This window comes from Falco biarmicus, chromosome 5 (assembly GCF_023638135.1).
Source record: "Falco biarmicus isolate bFalBia1 chromosome 5, bFalBia1.pri, whole genome shotgun sequence".
Taxonomy (NCBI): Eukaryota; Metazoa; Chordata; class Aves; order Falconiformes; family Falconidae; genus Falco; species Falco biarmicus.
In genome coordinates, this window is record NC_079292.1 from 41446870 (window position 1) to 41474439 (window position 27570).

Here is a 27570-nt window from a genome sequence, read left to right on the forward strand (position 1 = left end):
CAAAAAAAAAAATGTATCACAATTCCTCCCAAAAAAATCTATGCAATCAAAACAGAAGGGATGTTTTTTGTGTACAGGACTTCTAAATTTCAGCTGACATTGTTGATCCAACTAAGACTTTACAAATGCAAGCACTCAAAACTTCACTTGACATTTATAGTAATTGCAATGTATAATACTTTTTATACATAATTCAAGAAGAATTGATACCAACTGAAGAGTTGCTCAGGAAGGAGAAGTTAATATGCATGGTTTTGCAGAAGTTGAGCCAGTTCAAGTATAAGGTTGATACATGTCTTCTTAGAAGACAAAGAAAAATCACATCCAAATTACTGTGATTTTGATGTCTTGGAAAGTTAATATTTCTAAGAATAGAACAGGCTTAAAAAGAAGAATGAGCAACTTATAAAGTTAGAAAGTTAAAGAAAGAAACTAATAGAGACTCACCAGAATACATGTAGGCCAGTGCTACTCTGATAACTAATGCCTAGTTCTGTGATAATATGAATACTGTCACTTTTCCAGTGAGGAACTTCTGAGAAGCAAGGAGCACAAGAGAACTTAAGAATTGTTATGACTGAATTCACTAAGATGCCCAGATACATATTTGGCTAAACTTTGAGTTTGTCAGGAAATGGTTATCTTTGTCAAACAGAAACTTCTCAGTATTTCAGAAAAAGCCCTGTGTTCTGTCCTGAGACTAATCTGCACTCCTTTCCAGCTTGTTATAGTAAACAGAAATCAGAAAACAGATAAATCCTGGAAGAAACAGCAATATATAGCGAACTCAGCAAAGATGCAGTAAACCCAGACTGAAGCTTCTCCCCAGACCTCCCCCTCACTGAGAAGTGCAGGGGCTCACATTAACATTCATCCATGTGGATTTGATCACCATGCTACTGGCTACTCTGAAGAGACTGAATATCTCACTAGTTTTGATGAGAAATTCCTTCCCACAGATAAGACACATTTCTCAATGAAAGTTTAATCAAAAGCGATGCATTTTCAAATGTTCCCATTTTCTAAAAAAAAAAAAAAAAAAAGGGAAAGTTTTGTTGCAGGATTCCCAACAAGGTGTAAGCAAAGGTCCCTCTCCTCCTGAAATAATTTGTTGTACTTTACTTCCAGCCTTGGTCTTTTCAATTTCTAATGTACTAGTAAGTAAGACTCAGATGGGAAGATGTTCAGAATTTTCCTACTCAGTTCCATGTAACTGAACGTTAAAAAGAAGCAGCTCTCCTACCATTTGCTTTTAGATGATGTTCTTACTCGGCATTTAGTACTCTTGTGGTCTGCTGTCATTATCCATCTCTTCCCTGTTTGGTCTTAGACCTGCTTCTTCCTCCTGACCTCTCTACTTGACCTGACTTCAGTTCTGCATGAATTTCAGTGTGATCCATAACCTGCAATATGGCCTCCCTGGACCTAAGACTTGATAATGTTTTGTTGATCTAGGATTCATGCAAATAGCTAAGGACACCTTAGCAGGATCTAAGGCAGGGGCACTGCCCAGTACTGGGTGACACTGCATGGTTCAGGCAGTGGGGATTGACAGCAAGTGCAAAAAAGCATCAGTTTTCATTTCTTCTGGGGTATAATCAATGGCATTTGTTGCTTCTCCCACAGTCTTCTCTTGTGGATCTCCTTTATAGCCATCTTGCAGAAAGTATTAAAGGGTCAATAATCAACATCCCACCTCTTACACCTATCCAAAAAGGTATTCTTTCACCAGAGCCAGGCTACAAGCTGAGGACAGCCCTTTTCTCTTGCCCAAGGAATATGTGAGCTGTCAGAACAAGGGGGTACATTTCGGTCAGGTTAGGTATCCACCCCGTTTACCTTCCAGAGACCCACATACTACATCAACTTTTGCTTTGAATCCACATTTATACTGAGCCCAAAATAGCTTAGGAAGTGCTAAAAAGACCCTGAATTTAATAGATATTGTGCTGACCTAAATTTTATTAAACATCTATTCTGTTTGGAATGAACTACTACCTTATCACAGGTGAAAACTGCTTAAAATCTCAGCTCCTGCTTAACTACTGTGCTGGCAATGTGTTCCTGCTGTGTTGACAGCTTGTCCCACCTAGGACCTTGCCATCAATTTCAATCAAAATAGCTCTGTTGTGGGACCTCTTTAAAAATGAATTGTTTAAAAAAATTTCCAAGAGCTTTCTACTTATCACACTTTGCATTATAAAGCAATGATTTGTTAAGCCTGTTTTTGTAACACTAGGCCTTTTAACAGCTGTTTAGTTTTAGTTCGCTTATTACTGAAAACCTTAACAAAATGTAGCAAATTGAAATCCTTCTTTAAGTTTTGGCTTGTTTTATAATATAGTCACACCTGCTGCCAAAGTACAGTCCTATTAATGCTCATCCAGTTTGCTCAAGTTCCAAAAAGAATGATAAAACTGTGCCCTAATGAGCACACCTGTGTCATAGAGCCAAAAGGTTCCTGCAACAATCCAAAGCCCAGACCTTAGATGGCATCATCTATACCACATCCATACAGTCAGACTTTGCAAATAGGATAATAATACCTTCTTTTCAGGGAGAGACACTGAAGCTGAATTCTGCCTCTCTGAGATCAAGGAGCTCTGGTTTTGTCCTTATGCTGGGAATTACCTTAATTGCAGCAAGTCATCTCACTGCAGATATCCAAATAGCATGAATCATCTTAAAAACTAAAATGATAAAACTGAGAAGGTAATGGCATTATAAAGTAGTGGTTCATGTCTCCTAAAAATGTTTAACCTGTGTCTGTTTCTGAACTGATCAGAAAACACAAAACTGAACATACTAAAATGGCTTGACAAGATGGACAGATAGTTAAAATATGTGAAATTTTTCCATGGTCCAGGGAAAGACCTTATGATACAACTTTATCTTGTGTCTTAAGCCAGGATCCTAAATCCATAGCTAGAGAATTATATTTAAATGGTTTGATTTTCTGGAGTACTGCAAGCTCCCCAAATCTGGTGTATGTCAAATTCAAGGGAAATTTTTATATATTTAGATGCTTAAAATAATGATATAGGAAATTAAGTCCAGATAGTTAAGGTATGAATACTTCAGCTATGACTCATTTTCTTGGAAGGGTAAAGCATTTTTCCTATGCATCTCTTTCTGAATACACATACCTAGATCTTAGTATCAGCTTCATTTATAGACCTGATCTTGCGACTGTGAGGCATAGCCTGCTATCACAAGACACATTACAGTTTAGAATGCTGCACTACAAAAGGTAAGCTTGCAACTTCTGACACTCATAAAGACAGCTTATTTGCCCACATAAAATAAGAAATAATCCAATCTGGTTTCTGATACAAAAGTCATATACATTTTAGCAATATTCTTATTGCTCAATATCAGAAAATAAGCCTTTAAGCAAAACAACAAGACAATAGAAAACCTCAATAAATGAATGGAAAAGGAACCCACTGAAGTGGAAACAAAAAGCCACAGAAAGAAACATACACCAAGCACCAGAATTTTGCTTATTGAATAATGAGAAGATATGAACCAACACTGTGAAGAAAGACAAATAAAAATTGCAAGAGGGAAATTTTATCAAAGGTGAGGAAAGAAAGTGTTTAAGACTAATCAAATAGCATATTTGTCATTGTATGCTTCAGAAATCTATTTGTATGAATGCCATGGAGTTTATGAAATATGCAGGGAAAATTGTCCCCTACAACTAACGGAAAAAAATCCTGTCAATACCTTAAAGAGTATTAAAGTTTCATGGAAGACTACTGGGCTTTTACCATTGATTTCAACAAGATGAAGGTCAGGTGCTTATTTCAATATACTTATGCGGATACTCTTTTTCACTCGGAAAAGTCAATCATCTTGATGGTTAAAGTGGATATCAAAAGCCATTGACCGCAACTGTTCACAAGCACAGAGATTTCCTTCATTTTGCAACATCACCCAGATTGTTTAACCTATGCCTGAAATGAAGGTCCTAAACTAATTCTGCTTCTTTAGAAAATTATGAGATTTGGGGGCGCTTCCATGACATATCACTGGCATCTCCAGTAATAAGAGTCATATTAGCACCACTTTATTTTTTTTCTTAAGCATTATTGATGTGATTAGCAGTTCTAGATTTAACTATGGGTATAAACAGACATTTTTCTCCAGGCCAGAAGAAAATCTACTGGGAGCTTTGAGGGCTCACAACTCCATTGCATTTAATAAAATAATTACAGTGTCACTAGAAAGTAAGTTTTGCTACAATAACAGTCTCAAAACTAGTTAAAGAAACACAAGCATGTTTCTGTCTTTAGTTCAGTGTTTATACAAATGCCTTTGCTTCACTGTGCCATTATCCAACAGTAGTGTATGCCATTACTGGAACATAAGCTCTCGTTCCACTAATGTTATTGCTTAAAGAACATATTAAGATGCTAGTTTTTTCATATGGGAGATATCCATACATCTTCCACAAGTAATTACATTACCAGTAATCCTTTCAAAAGGCTGTCTTTGCTCAGTTGCTTTGCCAATAGCTCTAAGCTTGCTTATATGACAATCCTACTTACTCACAGTGGATGAATTGATAACAGATGAACCAACTAATATGCTGGTGCTCTCTGATCCATGACAAATTGTAGAACTGAGACCCATCAAAAGAAACAAACTCTCTTACAAAGCCCAAAATAGTTTGGTTTTATTTATTACTGAAAAGAGTAGAGATAGCAAAGAATTACTGACCCTGAAAACAGCATGTTTTCTTTTACACATTTTGCAAAGAATGATAATGATCAGGAAATGTAACCACTAACTTTTTAAAGAGCTCCATCATTCATGATGATATAAAAAAGCAGCCTCTATCTATAGTACAAGCATCTCTTTCATGAAGGATAAAAGCAGTGAGATGAAGATATGGAATACAGGCCATACCATGCAATACTCTAATTTGAAGACCTAACAATGCCAGCACATTCAGGCTAAGAAGTTTTGCTAAATACTCAAACACTGTCTGAATTAATTCTGAAAACTACTTCCCATACTGTGAATGATGTCAAAACTATTAATGCATGAAAACTGTTAACCTGAATACTAACACTGCACTTTTCTACTACAGAGTCTACTCCTTGCTCCTGAGATAGTGATTAAAAATAGCAAGTGTCACAGTATCTGTCAGTCAGTGGATACATAGATGATGCAGGAGGCACTGTGCAGAAGTGTTTTTGGACCATCAAGCAGCAGTACACAGAAAGGCTGTGAATAAATTAAACCAAAAATATAAGCCTCAGGCTGATGTGTTTGAACTTCACTGCAAACATTCTTCATACATATTTAATTGCTCCATTGAGACTGTGACTGTTCTGGAGATGTTCCAGGCATTATTTCCATTCCATTAGTACGCTTGCAGTATGTGTACTCCTTAACCCAAAATGATTGATTCCATAAATGTCTTCCCACTTACTGACCTGAACACTAATTGAGGTTGTGTACAGATTAAAAGAGAGTGTATGCTTCTTGAAACCAGCCAAAATATATTGTAGTCACTGAAATATCTTGTGGCACAAGAAGAAAGTGGTACTTCTAACTGAAGACACCAAAATGCTGCTTCTTAGAAACATCTCAAGCAGGAAGAGTTGGAAATTATACAATGGGTTGACAAACTCTGCTAAACAACACTTTAAACAGAAGTTTAATTCAAAGTACAAAGCTTCACCTTTCTGAAACATAACACAAACTTTGAAATATTATTATGATATACCAGACGCCCTTGTCTGTGCTTGCATTTTGTAAATTAATTTGCTTTGTGAGAAATCAAAACTTTTTTACATTCCATAAAAATAAAACTAAAGAAGTTCAGATAATTTTATCAATTCAGCTGCACACATGTGGAAAAGCTGAATACTTTTAAGGTCTTATTCCAAAAAAGATAATGCTGTAAAGTGTAAATTATTTTACTATGAACCAAATTATTTCCTGTTCAAGTTATTAAAGGTAAGTATGATTAAATTGTGGCAGCTCAAATCTTGAGTCAGCCACCCTGAGGAAATAATTCCAAGGACCTCCATAAGCACTGCCTTGCTTCTGGGTTAACCTGAAAACAATGGACAGTCTTAAGCCCTTAGCACTTAAGACATTAAAACTAAAACCAGTTATATCACAGTTTGAATGAAAAATGAAATTAATGAATTATGAATTAAAACATTAATAATACGATACTTCATAACAAAGGTATGTTCATGCTGCATGAATATTATACTTTATGAATAAAGTTTATAAGCATGAGTATGTTAGACTTCATGTGACAGAATATTGCAGAGAAGCTAAGACAAGAAATCTGGGCCTGCCTTTGAGAGCTTCATCCTGAGAACTAATGCACTAAAAATGACATTGCCACTGCATGTGCTGTCTTCCTCCATATTCTCCATTTGAAATTTATTCAATTTAAAGATAATAGTTTCCTAGCTAAATTCCAGCTCTTTCAACTCAACATATAATTTAAAAGTCAAATAAGGTATTTCCAGCTTGTTTACTGTCATTGAAAATATGCCTCACTCTATTTCCTTGCCCAAGACCTATGCTTCCTGCGCTGTGCCAGTTGGCCTTGAATATTTGAGTAAATGAGGTCAGGTCCAAGCACGCAGATGACTTGAAGCTGAGCATGTGTCAAGGGCCATTTTTTTACTGACGCGCTAGTTTTGTGAGTGGCAAAAAAGCATTTGTAGATGAGGGATGTAGCACAGCTCTGCGCCATGTTTCTTTTTAAAATTACAATTCCACACAGTAACCTCCCTGGGAGAAAGAGTTCACTTGCTCTTGGGCTGTGCAGTGCTGGCACAATGGGGAGCCCAAGCGAGAGCATTTTTAATAGCTGTTTGTTTTGAAACAATGGCTAAGGGTGGTTGTTTATAGGAAATTAATTCACTAAAAGTTATAAATTTATTAATGCTTCAGTTTATAGTAGAGATAACTTAGGGCACTTCATTATTTAAAGTTCCAACAATTATGTGTAAATTCATATAAAAATTAAACCAGCCCATCTAAATTAAAAGTAACTAACCAACCAGAACAAGAAAGAAGAGAAAAAGAAAAAAATATCCCACACATTTTACACATTTTGCAGTTCCCCAAGGTACAAAAAAGCAGAAAGGTCCAGGATCTTGCACAGGATCTAATGCAGTTGCACAATCTCAAAGACAACATTTGTTCAGCACTGGGAGAAAGCTATAGCTTTAAAATATCTTTAAAATAAGAAATATCTCCTTTTTATTTTCAGCTTATTTTTGAATAAACTAAAACTCCTGTAGCAAGTCATGAAACTGAAATGCAAACCTCCTCCATTTTAATGAAATATTTTGACGATTTCTTGGCCTTTGTCCTCTACCTTCCCAATTATAAGATGCTCTTTATTTAATGAAATTAAATTCAAATTACTCTATGGCAAAACTAGTGGATTCTGGTAGGGTATGTAAAAAAAAGAAATGGGGAAGACGCAAAGCAGAATATGAGGAAAAAAAGCTTCCAAAAATATGGGCCTTTCTCAAGGTTGACGAGATGTTTTTCCAGCTGTCGTCACCGGCTTTTCCTTACTCCTTCAGCCATCACAGACACAAAGGGCTGATGCCTTCCCATTGAAATCCAGAAAGATTTACTCCCTCTGCAGAAGGAGCAGCACCACGTTCACCAATGTACCAACACAATCAGTAACACAAAGCAAACCGTAAACTGCAGTCAAGGTGGGTTTTATTCAAGGAAAAGATAATTAATTTCAGTAGGTAAAGAATCTGGAAAGATGGAAAATTTTTAGTACTTTACTAACAGTATCTTTGTTTACACACTGTTTACTGAAGCTTTTGACTTTGATTAGTTAGTATGACAAATTAATTATGCTCTTCAGGATAACTTCCTGCTAGACAAAGTATGCGTGGTCTGAAATTTAACCGAGATCTGTTATTGTAAACGATTAACTACTAAAATTATATTTTTGTGTTGTTAAAAAAAAAACACCCAGAAAAGATGCTACGGTATGCAAAACATACAGTACGAAACAAAGAGCCCTGCAGGGCACCTTTTGTTAACAACCTTTTATTGTTATTATATTGACAATTTAATCTACCCTTTGTTTTAGGTGTTGCTGTCTGTCAGCAATTACAGACAAACAACATGCAATTATTTGAAATAAAAATATACCCACAATATTCTCATGTTATCTAGCCTAAAAAGATATTTTGAAGTTGAATGTCTTGATTAAGACAGCTGTCAGCAAATTCTAAGTTTACAACACTAATGATTTTTTTAAAGTAGAAAAGCACATGAGAAACAAAAGAAATGTTCCTTACATCTAAATGGAAGTTTTATACAAGGACTAATTAATCATATGTACATTCATACTTACAGCTGTGCTAAGCACATCCTGAAAAATTAGTTTTAAATAAGATTTGATTTTTTTGTAAAACGGCTCTGTTCTGATAGTGGCCATGGGGTATAAGAATCTGAAGGGGACAGAATAGGATAGGGGACAAAATCTAGCAGCATTTAAATAATTCCTGCTCCACCTTTACATCCAGTGTTTGCAAAAGACAGGGTCTTATCGTTTTTTCTGTTAGCTCTAAATAACTGAATTTGGATGTAATGAGCTAATTTTTTTCCTTCTTTTAAAGCATCACCCATTAGAAAGTGACTCAGCATCAGTACAGCCACATTCTAGTCCCATGCAGCACTTTGAATCTCAAACTGTTTCACTGTTTCACTGGAACAATCCTTACTCTGTTGCTGTTTGTTTGCCTGTTTGTACCAGCAGAACTGGTTGACAGGGTGGAGAGTTTTGCTAAGTTCTATTTGCAGAATTCTGCTGATGCCCAAGACACAGCAAAGTCATGTCATCATGCACTATCATGAAATCAAAAGGAACCAATGTTTTTTAATCAGATGCTCAGTGGATGACAACTGCTACATCCTCCTGAAAACAAGAATAATAATCTTATCCAAAGTGCCCCCAGGGAAAGTATTCTCAATTCCCATTGTTAAACAATCCCATTAACACCAGTGGAACAGTTTCACTGTGTTAATGCTAACAGTTAGATGTGAAATCCACAGGCCCTAAATACAGATAGTTTCCAAACTGATTTTCACTTGGCACAAATCAGTTTCAGAATGGCTTCTTCACACGGATCTAAAAGCCAAAGAACGCTTGGCATGATCAGAATTACTTGCAGTCTTTGCCATGATAAAACTGAGTTCGTAGTTTTGTGTATTCCTATGGGCTTTTGAGTCCAGAATGTGTAAATACTCAATATTTACAGGAAATATGGGAATATGAGAAATATGATGAGTCAGGAGCTCAGCTAAGTACATCAGGAAATTGTAAGTCACAAATTTAAATATGCCATTATAGAGAAATACAATTTTTAAAAAGTACTCCAGCATTCCAGGAAGGGAAATAATTTAATTGCTTTAATCATCACATTTAATTTACAAAACTGAATTGATTTTTGGAATCCGGCCATGACAAAGCCTATGAACTTTGCTGTGAGCACAAGGAGCTGAAGCAGTCATTTTCTGACCTCCATGGAACTATGTGAGCTTTCAGAATGCACATCTTGCACAAAACCACTGGCTGGGGCTGCATCTTCTCCATGTGGCATGTCTTTATCGGATGGATTCTTTAAAGCTTCCCCAAAAAGACCTGAGTGTGAGTCAAACTGACCACAGTTTGGGCTATGATTTTGCCAGGCCTCTGCACCCTGAAGCAAGGATGCAAGACAGTGAATTTCTACCTTGATAATCTGAAATGTATCCCTCTGCTGTATGAATGATAGTCCGCAGAGTGCATGTTGATCTAATTGCAATACTTGGAACTTAAGTCTTGGGGTGGCTGTCACAATTATCTGATTATGTGCCACAATTTAACTTTCAGTATTTTTTACTGCTTACATGATCACATAATGCGTATTATCTGACAGCTACAATCATCCTACTTTTAGAGTGGACCTAGAGTGAGGACTAGGCTAGTTGCAAGTGATAAAGATAGAAAAAGATGGGTTTGCTTATAACAAATGTATTTATACTGTGGAAGAGGAAGGAAGGGAAAGCACTTAAGCAGAAAGAGGGCAATGACAGAACAAGCAACCACACCAGTGATTCTGCTCTGTTGAAAAATCTTCCATGGGGGCCTGAGTGGAGGCAGAGGTGTCTCCTGCTCAGCAAAAATTCTGAAAAACAGAGAGGAAGTGCTAAAAGAGGACTTGCTGCAACATCTTCTACACTGGCCCTGTGCCTTAACTGAGATTGCACCTGTCTGTTTCAAAGAAAAGGACTTTTGAAACCTGCTAAGGAAAATTTTTATCTAAGAATAAAAGCTTTTTAGTTTTTGGCATAGAATGTGATTTTCTTAAAGTATTTTCATATGGAAGTACTGTTATTACTGAAACATTGCAGACACTGCACTTTAAGAAGTTTTATTAAAGCACACACTGGTTAAAATATTTTTAGTAATTGTTCGTGATATACCTCTTGCTCACTAACAGGGATAGAATAAAATGCCCTTTCTAAAAGAGGTGAAGATGGGTTGCCATATCCATCCAATTATGAGGGTTATATTTAGGGATCTAGCAATTATGTAGGAATAAAAACAACCTTTTTTTTCTAACAGGCTATCAGCTATTGAATTGCAAGTAGATACCAAATATAACTCAAAAAGCTTAAACAGGCTGAGGAACTGAAAAGATATGCTATAAAACACATAAGTACTACAGCAGTTCAAACAATGTAAAGCCAAATCAAAGGTGAAATGCAAGTCTGTGAGCCCAATCCAAACTCCACTGTAGCTCATGGATGAACCTTTCCTCTCTTCAATATAACTGTGTTTCAGCCAGATTGCTCTAGGAATCATTTTTTACACCCCAGGACATGAAATGCTTCCACACTAGAACTTACCAGGGGAATGGTGTTTGGGCAGGGGTGATAGGAGCTCCCTCCCTCCCTCCCCTCTATTGCTGTCTCAAGCATGGTGTCGCACATGTGAATGTGGATGTGCACATATGTGTCCTACTTCATAGGAGAGGAAAGCTGCCACGCTACACTCACGATCCCTCTCTGCCAACCCTTCTCTTACTCATGCAAATACAAGTAAGAAACAACACATGGTTTTTGTTTGATCCGTAGGAGTTTCCATCAGAAAAAAATTAATAGGATGAGACCACTCTATGTGACTTGAACAAGACAAATAACAAACCTAATCTTCATGCTGAAGTGAATCACAATTATAGTAATATTTCAAATGTGAGATCTCAGAGCTCCATAATCTTGATTTTGTCTCCTTTGACCATTTTTCCTTCTGAGAAGAAAAGTGAGATGAGCAATGATTTGTCTCACTATTCTTCCTATCACAAATGGGGGGGGGGGGGGGGCGGGAAATGTATGATACAGCCTTTCCAAATACAGACTGTCATAGGCAAGATATGAATTTGTTCCTTGATAGCTGAGACAGATGGGAGACTGTCACATGGACTCCCTCACATATGGATACATTCCCCCTGCTCATATATAACTGATGTCATGAAAGCATCTACCTCTCATGCAGTGCATTACTAGTCCATGAATAACATGCTCCACGTGGCCACATGGGTGACCTGTGGACTGACTGCATTTCCTAAGATGCTCCTATCTCCTTGGCTTTTCCTAGAAAAGCCCAGTAAAGACTGAGACAGGCCATAACACTGGAGCAGCGAATGCTGCCTTGGAAGCTAATCACCCCACAGCAGGCTTAGAGCCCCAGGTCTGCCTAGCCCTTTCCCTCTTGCTTCTGCACACATTGGCAATGTTTTTGGCTACTGCTGTGTTGGAATGTGGGAAGAAGGGAAGAAGGAAAAAGTCAGATGTGTTCTGCCAGGGACTGGAGTGATTGCTTGTACCCGAAATCAGTGAGGAGGCAGGAGTTTCTTAGAGGGGGACTGAGTAATGCTTCCAGCTCAAAACAGTGCTCGCTGGGGAGAGTAGATGGATGAGAGAGCTCTGAATTACTGACATTGCGGTCTTCATGCACCGAGGAGTCGGGGGAAGGCATCAGAGAATGAGGTCCCAAAAATGTGTCTGACTCATGTGGTTGTCAAGCTCCAACCATTCTGGTGAGTCTTGATCGCTGTTACTTTTCCATACCAGATGCTGGAAAAGCACTTTGCTGTCAAAATGGGAAAGTATTCCTTGGGACATGAAACAGAGAGTTGGTACAGGATTTGTACAGGATTGAAAAAAAAAACAACCTACTTTTGTGTGAATATTTCAGATAATACATTATTTTCAAATATATACAATATTTTCAAATATAGTATACAATGGTTAAATGAAAACTAAAAATACGTGGAACCTTAAACAATTACCATTGTATAAAAGAAAGTCCAGTTGACTGAATTATGATTATTTATTTTCAACATTCTTTCATGTTAACCAATGTTAATCTTACAGCATAGTTTACCAATAATACCCACCACAGAAATTAAATAAATGCTATCAAAACATTTTGGTCATCTGTTGACAAATGGTCATCATACATCTTGACTGCCAAACTAAATGTAGCAATTACTGTTCATGGACAGTTTTAGCCTCTCAGAACATATTTAACAATGTCTGCCGAGTTTAGTAGTCAGATTATTCAATATAAAACCTCTATGGAGGACCTTAGTGCATAATTTGTATTGAGACAAAAAGGAAATAGTAAGGAACTTATTTATTGTCTTGCTTATCCAAATTAAAGTTATTTACTTTGGTTATAGGATAAGAATAAAAGATTTACTGAGAGCAATAATACTGTCAAATATTTTAATGTTATTTTATACTATTTATACTCTTTATCAGGAAATCTGCCTCACCTTCTAGATGATTCCAGGTTTCCATTCAGTAGTCAGTATCTTATCACAAGATGAATTACTTAAATATAAGACCAAACAAAGGGACTTAAAAGACCTCCAAAATAGGGAGAGAATAATGTATGTTTGTCTATATGCACATATATTATAGATATAATTATTTTGTTGTTTCATGTAGTTGTATTTGTGGGACTGCATCACAAAAACCTTTACTCAAATTTAATGAAAGGTTGGTTTGGTTTGGTTTAGTATACAATTTAGGTTGACAAAGCTATAATGTCTAATTAGTTTTTCTCAGCGCAGCCTATAAGGAAAAGAATGGATGTTTTAAGAATCTGTCTTTTGAATCAAATGTATGAACTACTATTTGCATATATGAAAAGAACATAATTGTCCAGTATGTATTTATCATCTTGACTATGATAGCATAGAATATGGAAATATAACTTAGCAAACCAAACACTCCAATAGGTGCATAATAGAAAATCTTTTAAAGAAACTATGTTTTATTTCTGTGTGGGAAATGTGGCTATCTATCTCATAAGGAAGCTTCCTCTACTTTAAGGGTACAAAATACTGTCCAGTTAAGAATCCTACACAAATCCATGTTTAACACAATCCTCTATAAACATAATGTATGTACATGACTTAGTACTCTGTAGCAATTCTGAAGAATTAACTTGAATAAAAGCTTTTGAATCTCTATTACTAATTTGCTGAAACAAAATACTGTGATTACTAACATACATTTCTGAGCATGTGTAGTTTCATTTTTTATTAAAGAAAGCTAGAGAGAGCTTATGGGAACACATACTAAAATAAGATTATTTAGTTTTCAAAGTCAAACATAGCACGCCTAGAGAATCACAAATTTACAATTCAGCATTACTTTATTTCTTCTCCATGTTGGTATGTGCTTTGTATTATTTCAGGCAAGAGTCCTATGTCAAAGACACATTATTACACCAATGAAGACTGATCATTGTGTACACGTACAATGAATGTCTAGCCAGGGACGCCATGGAAATGGATTCCAGTCTGCTACTTGAATATTCAAACATTCAGCTTGTATATATTATTCTGTCACCCTGCCTGCAATCAATATTCAGTCCCACAATCCACTGTTATCTCTACACTCCCCCATTTTGATAATCTACCTCTGTATATCAATTTTCTCTTCCCCAGTTACAGAGATGTCAGCAGCTCTCTTCCTCTCTTACAGTAAACTCATTTCTTTTTGTTGGTGTTCCGGTTTTCCCTAAAGCTAAAAGGTCACATGCAGAATTCTTTATGCCTTCCTCATTATAATCACCCATACCTCTGTCAGGAAAGTTTTGGGGACAAATAATATTGGAACAGTTTGCCAAGAGAGAGTACTTGGGTCTTGCCTCTATTAACCAAACTGCACACACAGCTCAGAGATGTCCTGATGATTTTATTCTAATTGCCTATGCTTGATTCTGCACAGGATGTGGTGGACCACTGCAGAAGACATTGTAATGAGGAGACAGTGACTTCAGGCACAAACTAGGCAGAGGTGAACCACAGGACTTGGTGGCCGAGACCTGTATGTTAACATGGGCGACAACTATATAACCTGAGCACATAGTGTGGCATTAGTGTGTGCTGCCTTTAACACCACTGCCTGTACATACTGCCTGGGAGAGCTCGCTCCTGTGCAGATGTATAAGAGCATAATGCTCCCAGCAAACCTTGGTGTACCATCTAGAAAGCTCAATATTGCGCAGGTATGTTCACTTAGAAAAATGCTATAAATACTATCAAAACAGACGCCCTGTAACTATTTACTAAATTAGTGTTAAGTAATTTTTCATGAACTCTATCAACATTATTCTCTTTCATTTATAGTTAATTTTTAATGTATATGTTTGCCTTTCCTCTGCCTTAAGAAGTCGTTTCCTTATAAAAAAATCCTTTAAAAAAAGTGACCTTTTATGTCAGTTGGACTTATTCCATATTCCAGGGAAATAAAAAATGATTTGCAAAATAATCAGTCTTCTCATATTGTGCTTTTCTTTCTGCTTCCTCTAATATCCAACATTAAAAATAACTACCATCCTATGTTGCCCTATTTATTCAACATCACTATCTACTGCTATTGGTTTGTCGTCAGTGTTGTCTAAGATCTTTATTTGGCTTAATTTAACAACCTTTTTTTCTTGTGGCTTCTTACAATGCCAGTCTTCTCATGTCATATATAATTTGTCTCTCCTAAAACAGCCAAGTTATCAACATATCAAAAGAAAAAAAAAATCAGCCTGTTTCAATTCATGCTTTTAACTTTGCAATAGTGATGGTAACCACCAAGCACTGGAGACAGTTGTCTCTCTACTGCAGCTTCACCTGACTGCCAGGTAGTGTGGACATTTAACTCCCTGTGGGTAACTTTCTTTCATAACACACAAACACATCTGCACCATCCCATTAATTTCACCAAGGTTCCAGATACTTCTTTGATTTCTAAAAGCCATCTTGACAATACACTTCCTTCAAACTGTAAGAAAGTGTGTCTGTATTTGCATTGTATCAATATTAATGTAATATTAATATGTTGCATTAATAACACAGCCCATAACAGCGTTACACAAAGGTGCCTCTGGATGATGGAATTAGCCATGAACAAAGCTGGAAATGACCAACATGGAGACCTTTTTTATATAAAAAAAAAGACAACCCCTCCCTGTAAAAAAGGTAGAAGGCACTTCCATGAACTCAGTGATGGACTAAACGGAGGCAAATAGCAAATAGACATTTTTAAGCTAGCTGAGCTGCTTGTGGAAGAATTATATTGTGAAGACATTCAAAAGGCCACCAGAATCCTCCGGAGCAACCAACAACCAGTTGCTGACAATGCTTACAGGGAATGATTTAAAACAGGAGTTGATAAGCTAAATCAAAACCTTTGCTAATTAGTTGCATTGGAGAGCTGAAAACATTTCCAAATGAGAAACACAAAGCAGTCACATGATCAACTGTTATAAACAAGTGGATGGTGCCTTCATCCCCATGACAATCAATCTGTCTTTGGTATGTTTGTAGACATTTTCTGATTTTACAAAGTAAACCTGAAAATAAAAACGACATTCACAGAAAATGTCCAGTGTGTATCTAAAATTTTCATTTCATCAACCACTTTAAAATATGCATCACATATCTATATTTCGAGTAATTAAAATACAGAGCACTGTATTACACTATCTCTGCTAAACAGGTGTGCCACTAGGAAATGTCTCGAATAAATGGATTCTGGCATACCAGTATCTATGTAGGACATACTTTAAGAATGCTTCATTTAGGACATTTCAGAAATGAGGCTGCTCACATCACACTGCTTAAGCAACAATAAATGAAATACAAATACTCCACATAATCATGCATAACATTATCAATACTTCAACACCCCCTCTATTTTTCCTACATATTAGGAAAAAAAAAGTCTACTTTTATTGGTGTCTAATGTGCACTATCTAAATAGTGTCTCTACAGAATGTAGACTGTTGCCCAGGGTTATTTTATTCCACTGCTTAAAGCTAAAAATAAAAGCATTTATGTCACCCTTTAAGTTTTGAAATCCCCATTAAGCACACTCTTTAGTATGAGAATCATGCATGAAAAGAACCATCACTTTTTACTTTATCTCCATTTTAAACTTTTGGTAGGATGTGTTAATTTGAATATTATTTGAAAGAAAATACGTATTTATAACACTTCAGACTGCAAGAAGTTCAAAACATCTCCTGCAATAATAATTAAGTACTTTTAACATTATTTTATCATTCCCCCTGTCTGGCATGTAAATTTGAAAACTCCCTATCATGTCACCTTGGTTTTAATCCTTTTTTTCCCATTCTTCCAGTTTTTTTGTGTAATTAAGTTTTTTATTGACTCTTAATTAATCTCCTTTCCAGACAAGGCTATTCCTTAGACAAGGATAAAAAAAAAAATCAATGATGTTCTAGACTGAGCTTTTCGCTGACTTAACCAGAGGACACTGTAATCATTGCCAGCCCACTTGGTACTAAACTGGTCATTTTTATATATATCTGCTTTACCTTTTTGGCCATCCCGGCACACTTGCGACAGAATCCTCCTCTGCACATCCCACAATGATGACAAGGAACTGGTTGACCCTCCCCACCCCCTACCCCCATAAGTCATACTTTCCAGTCAAGTTATTTTTATCACCTAGCCTTCTAAGTTCCCTTTTCCATGCTAGCATTTGTCAAATTATTCACTTCATCTTTAAATTTTGTCATGTCACATATATATGATGCATACAAAGAATGAATACTACTTCTAACATTAAATGATGGGACTCCCCTGTCTTATCAACATCACAGAGAACTATTATTTTATTTATACCTTTCATTGCACATTTCTGAGACGATCCCTAAATATCCAGCACACTCCATGGGGCTTACTAGTTTTCTTAATTGCCCTCAGTAAAGAACTTTGTCAAAAGCCTTCTGAAAGCCCAAAAAATTACATCAAGCATTTCTTCCTCATCCATTATTCCGACAACATGTTCAAAGAGTTTTAACAGATCAGAGAAGGTTTTCTTTCAGCAAAGCTACCCTGGCTGCTTTTAGCAGAATTTAATCTACAGTTTTGCTCATAATTTTACTATTGATGATGTATTCGATCCATTTAGCTAATACTGAACTCAGACTTTCAGGTCAGTAGGATAATTCTACTTTGTTGAAAAAAAAAGCAACAAAAGCAAAACAATACTAAATTTTAACATTCAGTTTTTCAATAGGCAATTAAGTGCTAATAAAATTTGCATCAGCTCAGCGCCTTCAGTTCCTTACAAACTTGCCTGTGGTCAGTCAACCATCTCATTCTCCTTTCTTTTTAGTCTTTAAATGTCTCTTATTATTTCCTTTAATTACCTTAATTTAATATAATATCTCATTTTAAATACTTTAAAATTATAGATATCTCATTGTACTTTCTGTAGCAGAACCCATGGAAACAAAACTTTCAACTTCTCTGTAACTATTCCTTCTAAATCTACTCTTTAAAAAACAGCAGGTCTGCTGATACTTTTGTGAGTTTTTCTGTTTCTGATGTGGTTGAAAAAAATCTTTGCAATTTCTTTCATCTTTGGCTATAAGGTCTTCAGACTGCTCTTAAGACTATATATTTTCCATCTTCCATTTTTCCTGCCACAGTTTGTGTTCTGTTTCAACAGTTACACTTAGCTTGAATTTACCTGGAAGAGGCTACATTCAGGGTCAAATAAACGCTTACCCCTCACCATTTATTTGCATTGATTTTAAAATATTTTTCTTAACAATCTGTGGCTGACTCACCATTTGAAATTCTATTCATGTGTTGATTCAAAGAATTATTATAATTAATTTCAAGGTCACAATAGGACATCCACATATCTGTTTACCTTAATTAGAAGGACTGACAGTGAGACAGCCAAATATCACATATAGCAAATATTTTGCAACTCAGTTATACACAGTGTCAAATATATAATAAAAGAAACTATAAATCAATTTGTAAATTATATTTTTACACCAACTATTTTGATTAGGAATTGTTCAGTCACAGACAGCTTTTATAAGTTAAATATTTTGTTAGACCAAGTTTCATTTTTCAAACCATCTATTCTATATATTTATATCCCTTCCAGGAGATGTATTTTTGAATGTTCTATTAAAAATTAATTTACAATATTTTGATTTTACTATTTTCCTACCAGAATAAAATGATTCTAATGTTTCCTTTCTTCCAGAAAGCTCTGGCAGACTTTCCCCAGTCTGGGTAGGGTTTGTCCTGAAGCATCATATCTGTGACCTACAGGGAAAGAAGAAATAATATACAGGTAAACTGGTGTCACAAAAGAAAGTACTAACAAGGACATGTTATTTTACATATTACACACCAGCTTCAGTTCTGATAATTTTAAAAGTCAGACAGTAGAAAAATAGTATCTCTAGGGTTAGCTGCAAATAAGTTAAAGAATATTGGTGTACATATTCTGCCTCTAGAAGTGCATGCAACGCCTTGAGAAATGAGGAAACCTGTGAAGATACAAAGATAAGAAGATGAACTAGTCTAAAAGTTACAGCAACCTACAGTGCACAAGCTACATTCCCCTATGGCTACGAAGCTTTCTGGTCCAAGCTGGGAGAGCAGACCCACTTCCCTGAGAGCAGCATCAGCAGAATTGCCACTCTTGAAATCAGAACTGCAGCCAGGGAATGCATGCCCATGAATTAAGCACTACATGCCATTTAAAGCCTCCTCTTGCTTCCTGGTATCGGTAGGAAAAACACACTTGGGACTAGAGACCCAAAAAAACCTTAAAACTTGCACACAATATAAAAAATATGAAATATTTATTCTCATTTTCATAATTCCTATCTAAAGAGACCATCTGTTTCCCTGTCCAGAGACTCATATGCATGCACTACTTCTGGGTGGTACACAAAAGTATTAAAAACGACTTCTAGCTAAATGAGGGAGGTGAATACCTCTCAGGCATTTCCACCTTTGGGAAGATGTGTTTTCATATCTATTTACTTCAAGTTAACTGTAATAAGAAGCACTGAAAATTACATTACAGTAAACTCAGCAATTCTGTCGTGCAAAAGATCTGTAAGAGTGGAAAACCTACCCATACGTAAAGATTAAGAAATAATTGAACAGATAAAGGAAATGGGGTTACCACCTGCTTCAAAATAGGTAAGTAACAAAAATAATCTTTTTATTTGTCATTGGTATCTGTACACAGTGGAAAATTACTAACTGTTTTGATTAGTATGAAAATAACTCTCAATAAGATTTCAGAAGGAAATAACTTCAAATTGAAGTCAAGATTTCTTGATTTTTTTTTCATATATATATACAGAGGTTTTTAAATCCAGTTTACCATCCAGAGAGTGAGTTACCACTTTCAATCAAGGAAATTAACAGTGTTTATCAAAAAGAACACATGGCCTAGGATTAAATGAGAACTACATTTAAACTGTATTCAACTTCTAAATTTTGGTTCCAATTCCACTGGGATTAAAAGTGCTTAGCATATTACACCAAAGGGCTGGGACCAATGTATAATGAGTATGTTAAACAAATAAATAGAAAGGCATTCTAGGATTTTATGAATCCATTAAACCTAGCCTACAGAAAGAACACTTTGTATCCCAAAATACCATATTTACTAATTGTTTTATGTAGTAAATCTTTTCTCAGATCAGCATACTATTATAATTTTTATAAGATAACTATTATCTACACAGAATCATGGAATTAAGTTGTAAAAGACCTTTAAGATCATCTAGCACTGCCAAGTCCACCACTAAACCATGTCGCTAAGCCCACATCTACCCAGCTTTTAAATACCTCCAGGGATGGTGACTCCACCACTTCCCTGGGCAGCCTGTGCCAATGCTTGGACAACCCTTTTGGTGAAGACATTTTTCCTAACATCCAACCTGAACATCCCCGGGTGCAACTTGAGGCCATTGCCTCTTGTACTATCACTTGTTACGTGGGAGAAGAGACCGACCCTCACCTCACTGCAACCTCATTTCAGGTAGTTGTAGAGGGCTGTAAGGTCTCCCCTGAGCCTCCTTTTCTCCAGACTAAACAACCCCAGGTCCCTCAGCCGCTCCTCATGAGACTTGTGCTCCAGACCCTTCAGCAGCCTCATTGCCCTTCTCTGGACACGCTCCAGCACCTCAATGTTCTTCTCATAGTGAGGGGCCCAAAACTGAACCCAGTATTGGATGTGCAGCCTCACCAGTGCCGAGTACAGGGGGATCATCACTTCTCTTGTCCTGCTGGCCACACCATCTGTGATACAAGCCAGGATGCTATTGGTCTACTTGGCCACCTGGGCACACTGCTTTCAGCCAGCTGTCAACCAAGAACCCCAGGTCCTTTTCCTCCAGGCAGCTTTCCAGCCACTCTGCCCCAGGCTGTAGCATTGTGTGGGGTTGTTGTGACCCAGGTGTAAGACCTGACGCTGCTTTGTTGAACCTCATACAACTGGCCTCGGCCCATCAATCCAGTGTGTCCAGATCCCTCTGCAGAGCCTTCGGGCCCTTAAGCATATCTACACTCCTGTCCAATTTTCTGGGTGTCATCTGCAAACTTACTGAGGGTGCACTTGATCCCCTTGTCCAGATCATCAATAAGGATATTAAACAGAACTGGCCCCACTGAGCCCTGGGGACACCATTTGCAACTGATTGCCAGCTGGATGTAACCCCATTCTTCACCGCTCTTCGGGCCTAGCCATCCAGCCAGTTTTTTACCCAGTGAACAGTACACTCCTCCAAGCCATGGACTTCAAGCAGGACCTGCCTTTCACAAACTCAGTGCTGACTGAGCCTGGTTGCCTGGTTATCCTGTACATGCTGCATGATGGCACTCAAGATGACCTGCTGCACATCTTTCCCTGGCGCCGAGGTCAGATTGACAGGCCTGTTGCTCTCCAGATATTCCTCTGACCCTTCTTGTACATGGGTGTCACATTTGCTAACCCCAGTCAACTGGGACCTCCCCAGTTAGCTGGGACCACTGATAAATGATGGAAAGTGGCTCAGTGAGCACTTCTGCCAGCTCCCTCAGTGCCCTGGGGTGGATCCTATCTGGCCCCATAGACCTGTGTGTGTCTAAGTGATGTAGTAGGTTGCTGACCATCTCCCCTTGGATTATGGGAGCTTCATTCTGGTCCCGGTCCCTGTCTTCCAGCTGGCGGGGGGGTGTGCACCTGGAGAACAACTGATCATACTATTAAAGACTGAGTCAAAGAAGGCATTAAGTATCTCAGCATTTTCCTCATCCTTTGTCACTATGTTTCCCCCTGCATCTGAAAAAGGAGGGAGATTCTCCTTAACTCTCCTTTTCTTGCTGATGTACTTACAGAAACATTTTTTACTCTCTTTTACAGCAGGAGCCAGATTAAGTTCTAGTTGGGCTTTGACCCTTCTAATTTTCTTTCTTCGTAACCTCATGACATCCTTGTAGCTCTCCTGAGTGGTCTGCCTTCTTCCAAAAACTCTCCATTTTCATCCTGAGTTCCAGCCAAAGCTTTATGGTCAGCCAGGCCAGTCTTCTTCCCCACCGGCTCACCTTTCAGCACATCCAGACAGCCTGTTCCTATGTCTCTAAGATTTCCTTCCTGAAGAATGTCCAGCCTTCCTGGACTCCTTTGCCCTTCAGGACTGCCTCCCAAGGGACTCTGTCAACCAGTCTCCTGAACAGGACAAAGTCTGCCCTCCAGAAGTACAAGGAGGTCATTCTGCTGACCCCACTCCTTCTCTGAGAATCAAAAACTCTATCATTTTGTGATCACTGTGACCCAGATGGCCCCAGCTATCACATCACCCACAAGTCCTTCTCTGTTTGCAAACAACAGGTCCAGCGGGGCCCTTCCCTAGCTGGCTCCCTCAGCAGCGGTGTCAGGCAGTTGCCTTCCACACACTCCAAGAACCTCCTAGACGGTTTCCTCCCTGATCTATTGTATTTCCAGAAGACATCTGGTAAGTTGAAGTCCTCCACAAGAACAAGGGCTACCAGTTTTGAGACTTCTCCTAGCTTCCTGTAGAATATTTCATCTGCTTCTTCTTCCTGGTTGGAAGTCTGTAACAAACTCCCATCAGGAGATCTGCCTTGTTGGCGTTCCCCCTGATTCTTACCCATAAACACTCAACCCTATCGTCACCATCACTAAGCTCTAGACAACCAAACCATGCTCTAATATATAGGGCTAACCCACCACCTCAATATATTTCAATAAATATTTAATGTTGAACAAGACCTTTGTAAAGATTTAATCATCTACTTCAGTAATACCTTTTTCACTTAGGAAGAATCTACATAGTAATGAATATTTTCAAAGAAGAACAGATATTTCATGAAGTTTTATTCAATTTTCAAACTATTTTCTCCAGATGCTTTCTGGGAAAAAATATGTTTGTAGAAGGATGCAATCTGCTGCTCTATGACCAATTATTAGAGTACCATGCTTCATAAGAATGACATTCAAGAAGGAGACATTTTCTGAGGAAAATGGCAAGACAAGTCACGAAATGTTCTTTCTGATATCAGACAGTTGGTCTTTCATCTCCCAGCTTTGGCATTTATTTAAAGTCATATCACCAGATCAATGTCAGGTCTGTTGCAGCTAAATTGGCTGAAGCAGAGACAGTCATTAAAGGGATGCATTTCATAAAGAGAAATCCAATTACCTTTTGCATTAGAGAAATCAAATTCATTTTCTGGTTTGGTCAAGGACAGCCACTGTGGGAAACAGCTCAGAGGAGAAGAGCACTCAACACTGTCATAGTGCAAATAAGTTTTAGATAGAAACATCAAAAAGTCATTGCTGCTGTTAGACTAGTGTTTTTAGAAAAAGAAAAAAACCCCAAAATTTAATTTAATTTTCACAACTTAGTATAAAGAGATGCATGAGTGTGTGCTGGTTTTCTCTCTTTGTATTTCACAATGCAATTGCTGGCCAGCAAACATTTCTTTCTTTTTTACTGGGCTATATTTAAAAACACTGCTGATCCTCAGGACTAAAAAACTAACTGATTCCTTCAGTAATTCTCTGTATGCATGCATCTTAAAGATTCAAGATAAAATAGAAAAAGCCACATACCATGTAATTAAGTAATGTACTTTTTTCTTGAACTAAGAAATGCAATAAATTTTAATTAATTAATCACACTGCTTCAATTCAGAAAGGAATGGCCCCTACATATAATGACTGTTCAGTCTTTCATTTTATTTAGTATCTCACAAGGCAAATGATTGCACTGTATTAAAGTGCAGATACAAAATGGCATAATACATATGGTCTGACTTTTTGAGTTACACAAATGCCACAGTAAAATATTTTAACTAAAAATTAGTATGTCTTGTATATATTATGGAATCTTAAATTTCACTTTGCTTTATAAAATATGACTATTAATTGTTCATATTATTCGCTTCACATTAACTGTGAAGATAACTTATAATGCTTTTAAAAAGGAATACTGCTGTCTTAAAATTATTAGCAAAATGTTATGATTCCCATTTTTTGTTACAGAAAATTGAATTGTTCCTTTTGATGTGATATACTACAATAATTTGAAAAATGATGTAACACATAGAAGAAAGAACCCTGGATACAAAGTCATATTCAGAGGAAGTAACTTACACAGACAATAAGTACAGAAAGCAAAATGACAAAAATTTCAAAAAAAAACCCCAACAAAGCAGTACTATACCTAAGATACCTGAGATATACTATGTGAAGCAGTAAGACACCTTAAGGATCATTTATTCCTTCCATGTAGTTGCTCTTTGAGCATATTGCTCAGGATGCTCTGCACATACTTTAGATCTCTCCTCCCTAGGCAGTCATGTCAAGTGATGCTACATTGTACATCACAAGATCCCTCCCAGCAGAGGCAGCATCTGCAGCAGGAGTTTCAGGTAAGGTCTAAGTATCTTTTCTATTAGTAAGCTAACTGAAAGTGAAACTTCCTCTAAAAAAAAAAGAAGAAAATGACCTAATATTTTGGCTATGCCTTCAAAGTATCTTCCAAACTCTTCACTAGCAGGAAATGTGCTGTCATCTTCAGTGCACAAACAGATCATTCCTGGAAAGCTAATGCAGCATGGGCTGTTGGTCAAGCTGTTTTAATCTGTCAGATTCAATTGCCAAATTTTAGAAACCTGGAAGTATAAAAGTACACCAAATAGTTTCATAGTAGTCCTTCTCCACATAATTGCAGAAACTTTATATTGAAAGAGAAATGGACTCTGGACAAGCTCTCTAGGATGTAACATTTTCCATGCTGTAACATTCATTAAGCAGAGAAAAATCCTCAGTGGAGGATTTTCATTGCTTTATTCACACTTGACTAAATTGTCAAAACAGGGTAAGAGCAGCCCTCCAGAATTTAACAGAATGTAGAAGAAGCCACAATCCACAACAGAAACTTTGAAATACAAACCAAATGGTGAACTCTGAAATAAATTTTATTATTTTCACACAGTAATTAGCAGTGCAAGGTCTAATGGGCAGTAGGACTCCAAAATCTTATATTAGTAAAGAAGTTGTTCATACACAACTACTCAGCCAGGAAGACAAGACATCATGGTGTTATTGCTGGACAATGGAGTAGCCAAAATAACTCTGCATTTGGCAAAATACATATATCTACCACTATCAAGTACATGACTCAAGTATTATAAGTGTTATTTTTTTTTTATTTTTATCATTTTACAATTTGAAAATATCTTATTTTAAATCATACACCTCTTCATAAGTAGTGCTAAATTAATTTAATTTGAAACTCAGCCTTTAAATAAGTAGCACTTTCCCACTCTCTCCAAACTATACAAGAAATGTTATTTTCAGTCATGCAACTGAGGAATTTAATTGATAAGAATGAGTATCATAAATTCTAAATGTTTTCAGAAATTGTAAGGATGCCATATGTCAGGGCAGGTCCGAGGGCACTTTCCCAGGGCAGGTGCATGCACATTGCTTGGTTTCATGCAGCAGAACATTCCTCATCTAAAGAATCCATTGATACCTTTTGCAAAGACTCAACATCACTTATGTGTTTCTGAAAAGTAGTATTGGTTTTTTTTTTTTCTAGACAGTGAGGCTAAATCAGGTTAAAGTAATTATATTTCCTGAAGTCAGAGAGTGAAGTCAATGAGAGCTAACATGTACCACTGAGTGCAAACACTCCCTTTGCTTTGCTGTTATGTGCTTTTAGGTAAGAGCTATATATAGGCATCCCACTAACTCACATCAATTCTTTATTACCTCTCAGTCTTCAAGTACTATACCACATCATGCTACTCCTATATCAAACCAGGGAAACATTTAGTATTCAGTTATTAAAAGCTTCTATCCAGCATTTTTGTCTTCATCTTCTTGGAGATATTTAAAAACTGCACAGCTGTTCACTTGATGTATGAAAGTAACCTATATGGAAAATCCTTCTGTACTTTTCATTTGGATGTTAGAGGGAAAACTGTCTTCTGTGGATCATACATCAGCACTTCCATGGCTTACACAATCATAATATGAAATGTTCCTTTAATTATGAAATTGTTTCACAGTTGAGCAGAAGTGTTAAAAACTTCGTTACACATCTTTCAGAAAAAAACCTCTTGATTTTTTTTAATCCACTCTGCTGCGTTTCGGAATATACAAAAAGTGTAAATGTTTGAAAATATATGTAAAAAATATTTGTACTTCGACTTACTGATCTATAAAGGGGATGGTATTTTTCAGGCTAAATATTAATAGTCAGCTGTACATACACTGCTACATTTTAAAGTTGTTTTATCTGTTTTCAATGTTTTCGAATATTCCTAATGTGATTTCATTCCTACCCTGAAAACAATCAAGCCTGTGTTAGGTTATTTGTCCTTCAATTTAATCATAAGGCATTCTTTTTATATTTGCATTTTCAAAGAAACAGCAATCACAGAGACAAAATATGCCCCCTTCAATCTACTCTTTGGGTTTTTCTTTCTAATCAGAGCCAGCACATTGTTCTTGTCTTACCAATACACGTTTCAACAATAGGTAAATCCTGAAAAACAATATTAATCTGCTGTCACAATTCACTGCTCAATATGAACGATACATATTATGGCTCACTTTTGTTGCTTCTGCAACAGCTTCTAGTATTACTTTGTGCATTTGCAGCTTTCCCACCAATAAAATGTTTCCAGAGTGTTGCTTTTACAACCTTTTCTTCTCCTGATCCATAGCATTTGCATGTGCACTGTATTTCCACCAAAACCAGCTACAGAACTCATATATAAACACTCAGGAGGCTTATATTAATTATTCCCATCTTTACTGATCCATGCAAATTTATTTTTTCACCCATTGAGGAAACAGAAAGCCTCTTATTTTTTAACTAGCAGGTCTTGATTTGTTTTTTTAAATATTATCATAGCAGTTTCTGCCATAGTCACAATCTGTGCTGGGATAACAATTCAACAAGACAAGAACAACTAAAAAAATATACACTTTAGGCTCAGCTTTAGAAAAGTCACCCCTGCCAGCACTTACTTTCAGTTTCCAAATGGAGTTAGGACAGAATGCTCCATAAAGCTAGTTTCTAGACCACGATCAAGTTGTAGTGAAAAACTTTAGATATCAAAAAGTGAGTTAGGGAGAGAGATAGTATGCAATTACTTTAGGTCTATTCAAATTATTGTGGAAATTATACCAGCAGAAGTAATACCTGAAGAATTATTTTTTTTAAAGTAAAATAAGTCTAAAATGAACAAAAAGAAGTATAATTTTCTTTTAACTGGAAATTAATTGACACTTCATAAATATAAATATTTAGGAACTATTGAACAAATTAAGTAGGACTTCTGCAAAAAATATTCTAAGCTATGCCACCTCATTTCCTACCATGTTTCAAGCCCCTACTGTGCACACAGATCACTATATATATGCAAAAAAACACCAAAATACTGGCTGCCATGTGGCAAGCACTTGCTATTTATATAACCATTGACGCTATGTACATAACCATTGACACCATGTTTCAGAAGATTTTTTTTTTCTTGTTTTACTGCGTCCTTATTATTGTTACAGTGCAGTAGCAGAGGTCTGGGTAATATCATGTATTCCAGACAAATTTTGAGACATAAAGCCACACCACGACTTTTATTTAAGGCATTCGAATCCATTCCATTTTAGGCT

At 36.8% G+C, this 27570-nt stretch overlaps 1 protein-coding gene across 2 annotated transcripts in view; it reads right to left on the minus strand.

Annotated features, from left to right (window-relative positions):
- Positions 1–27570, minus strand: part of TMEM117 (transmembrane protein 117) — a 235168-nt gene that overhangs the window by 60367 nt on the left and 147231 nt on the right. For both annotated transcript variants that reach the window (XM_056342162.1, XM_056342161.1), the window contains exon 5: positions 18577–18674. In XM_056342162.1, the coding sequence (XP_056198137.1) occupies positions 18577–18674 (98 nt within the window). The remainder of the gene's footprint in view (positions 1–18576; positions 18675–27570) is intronic.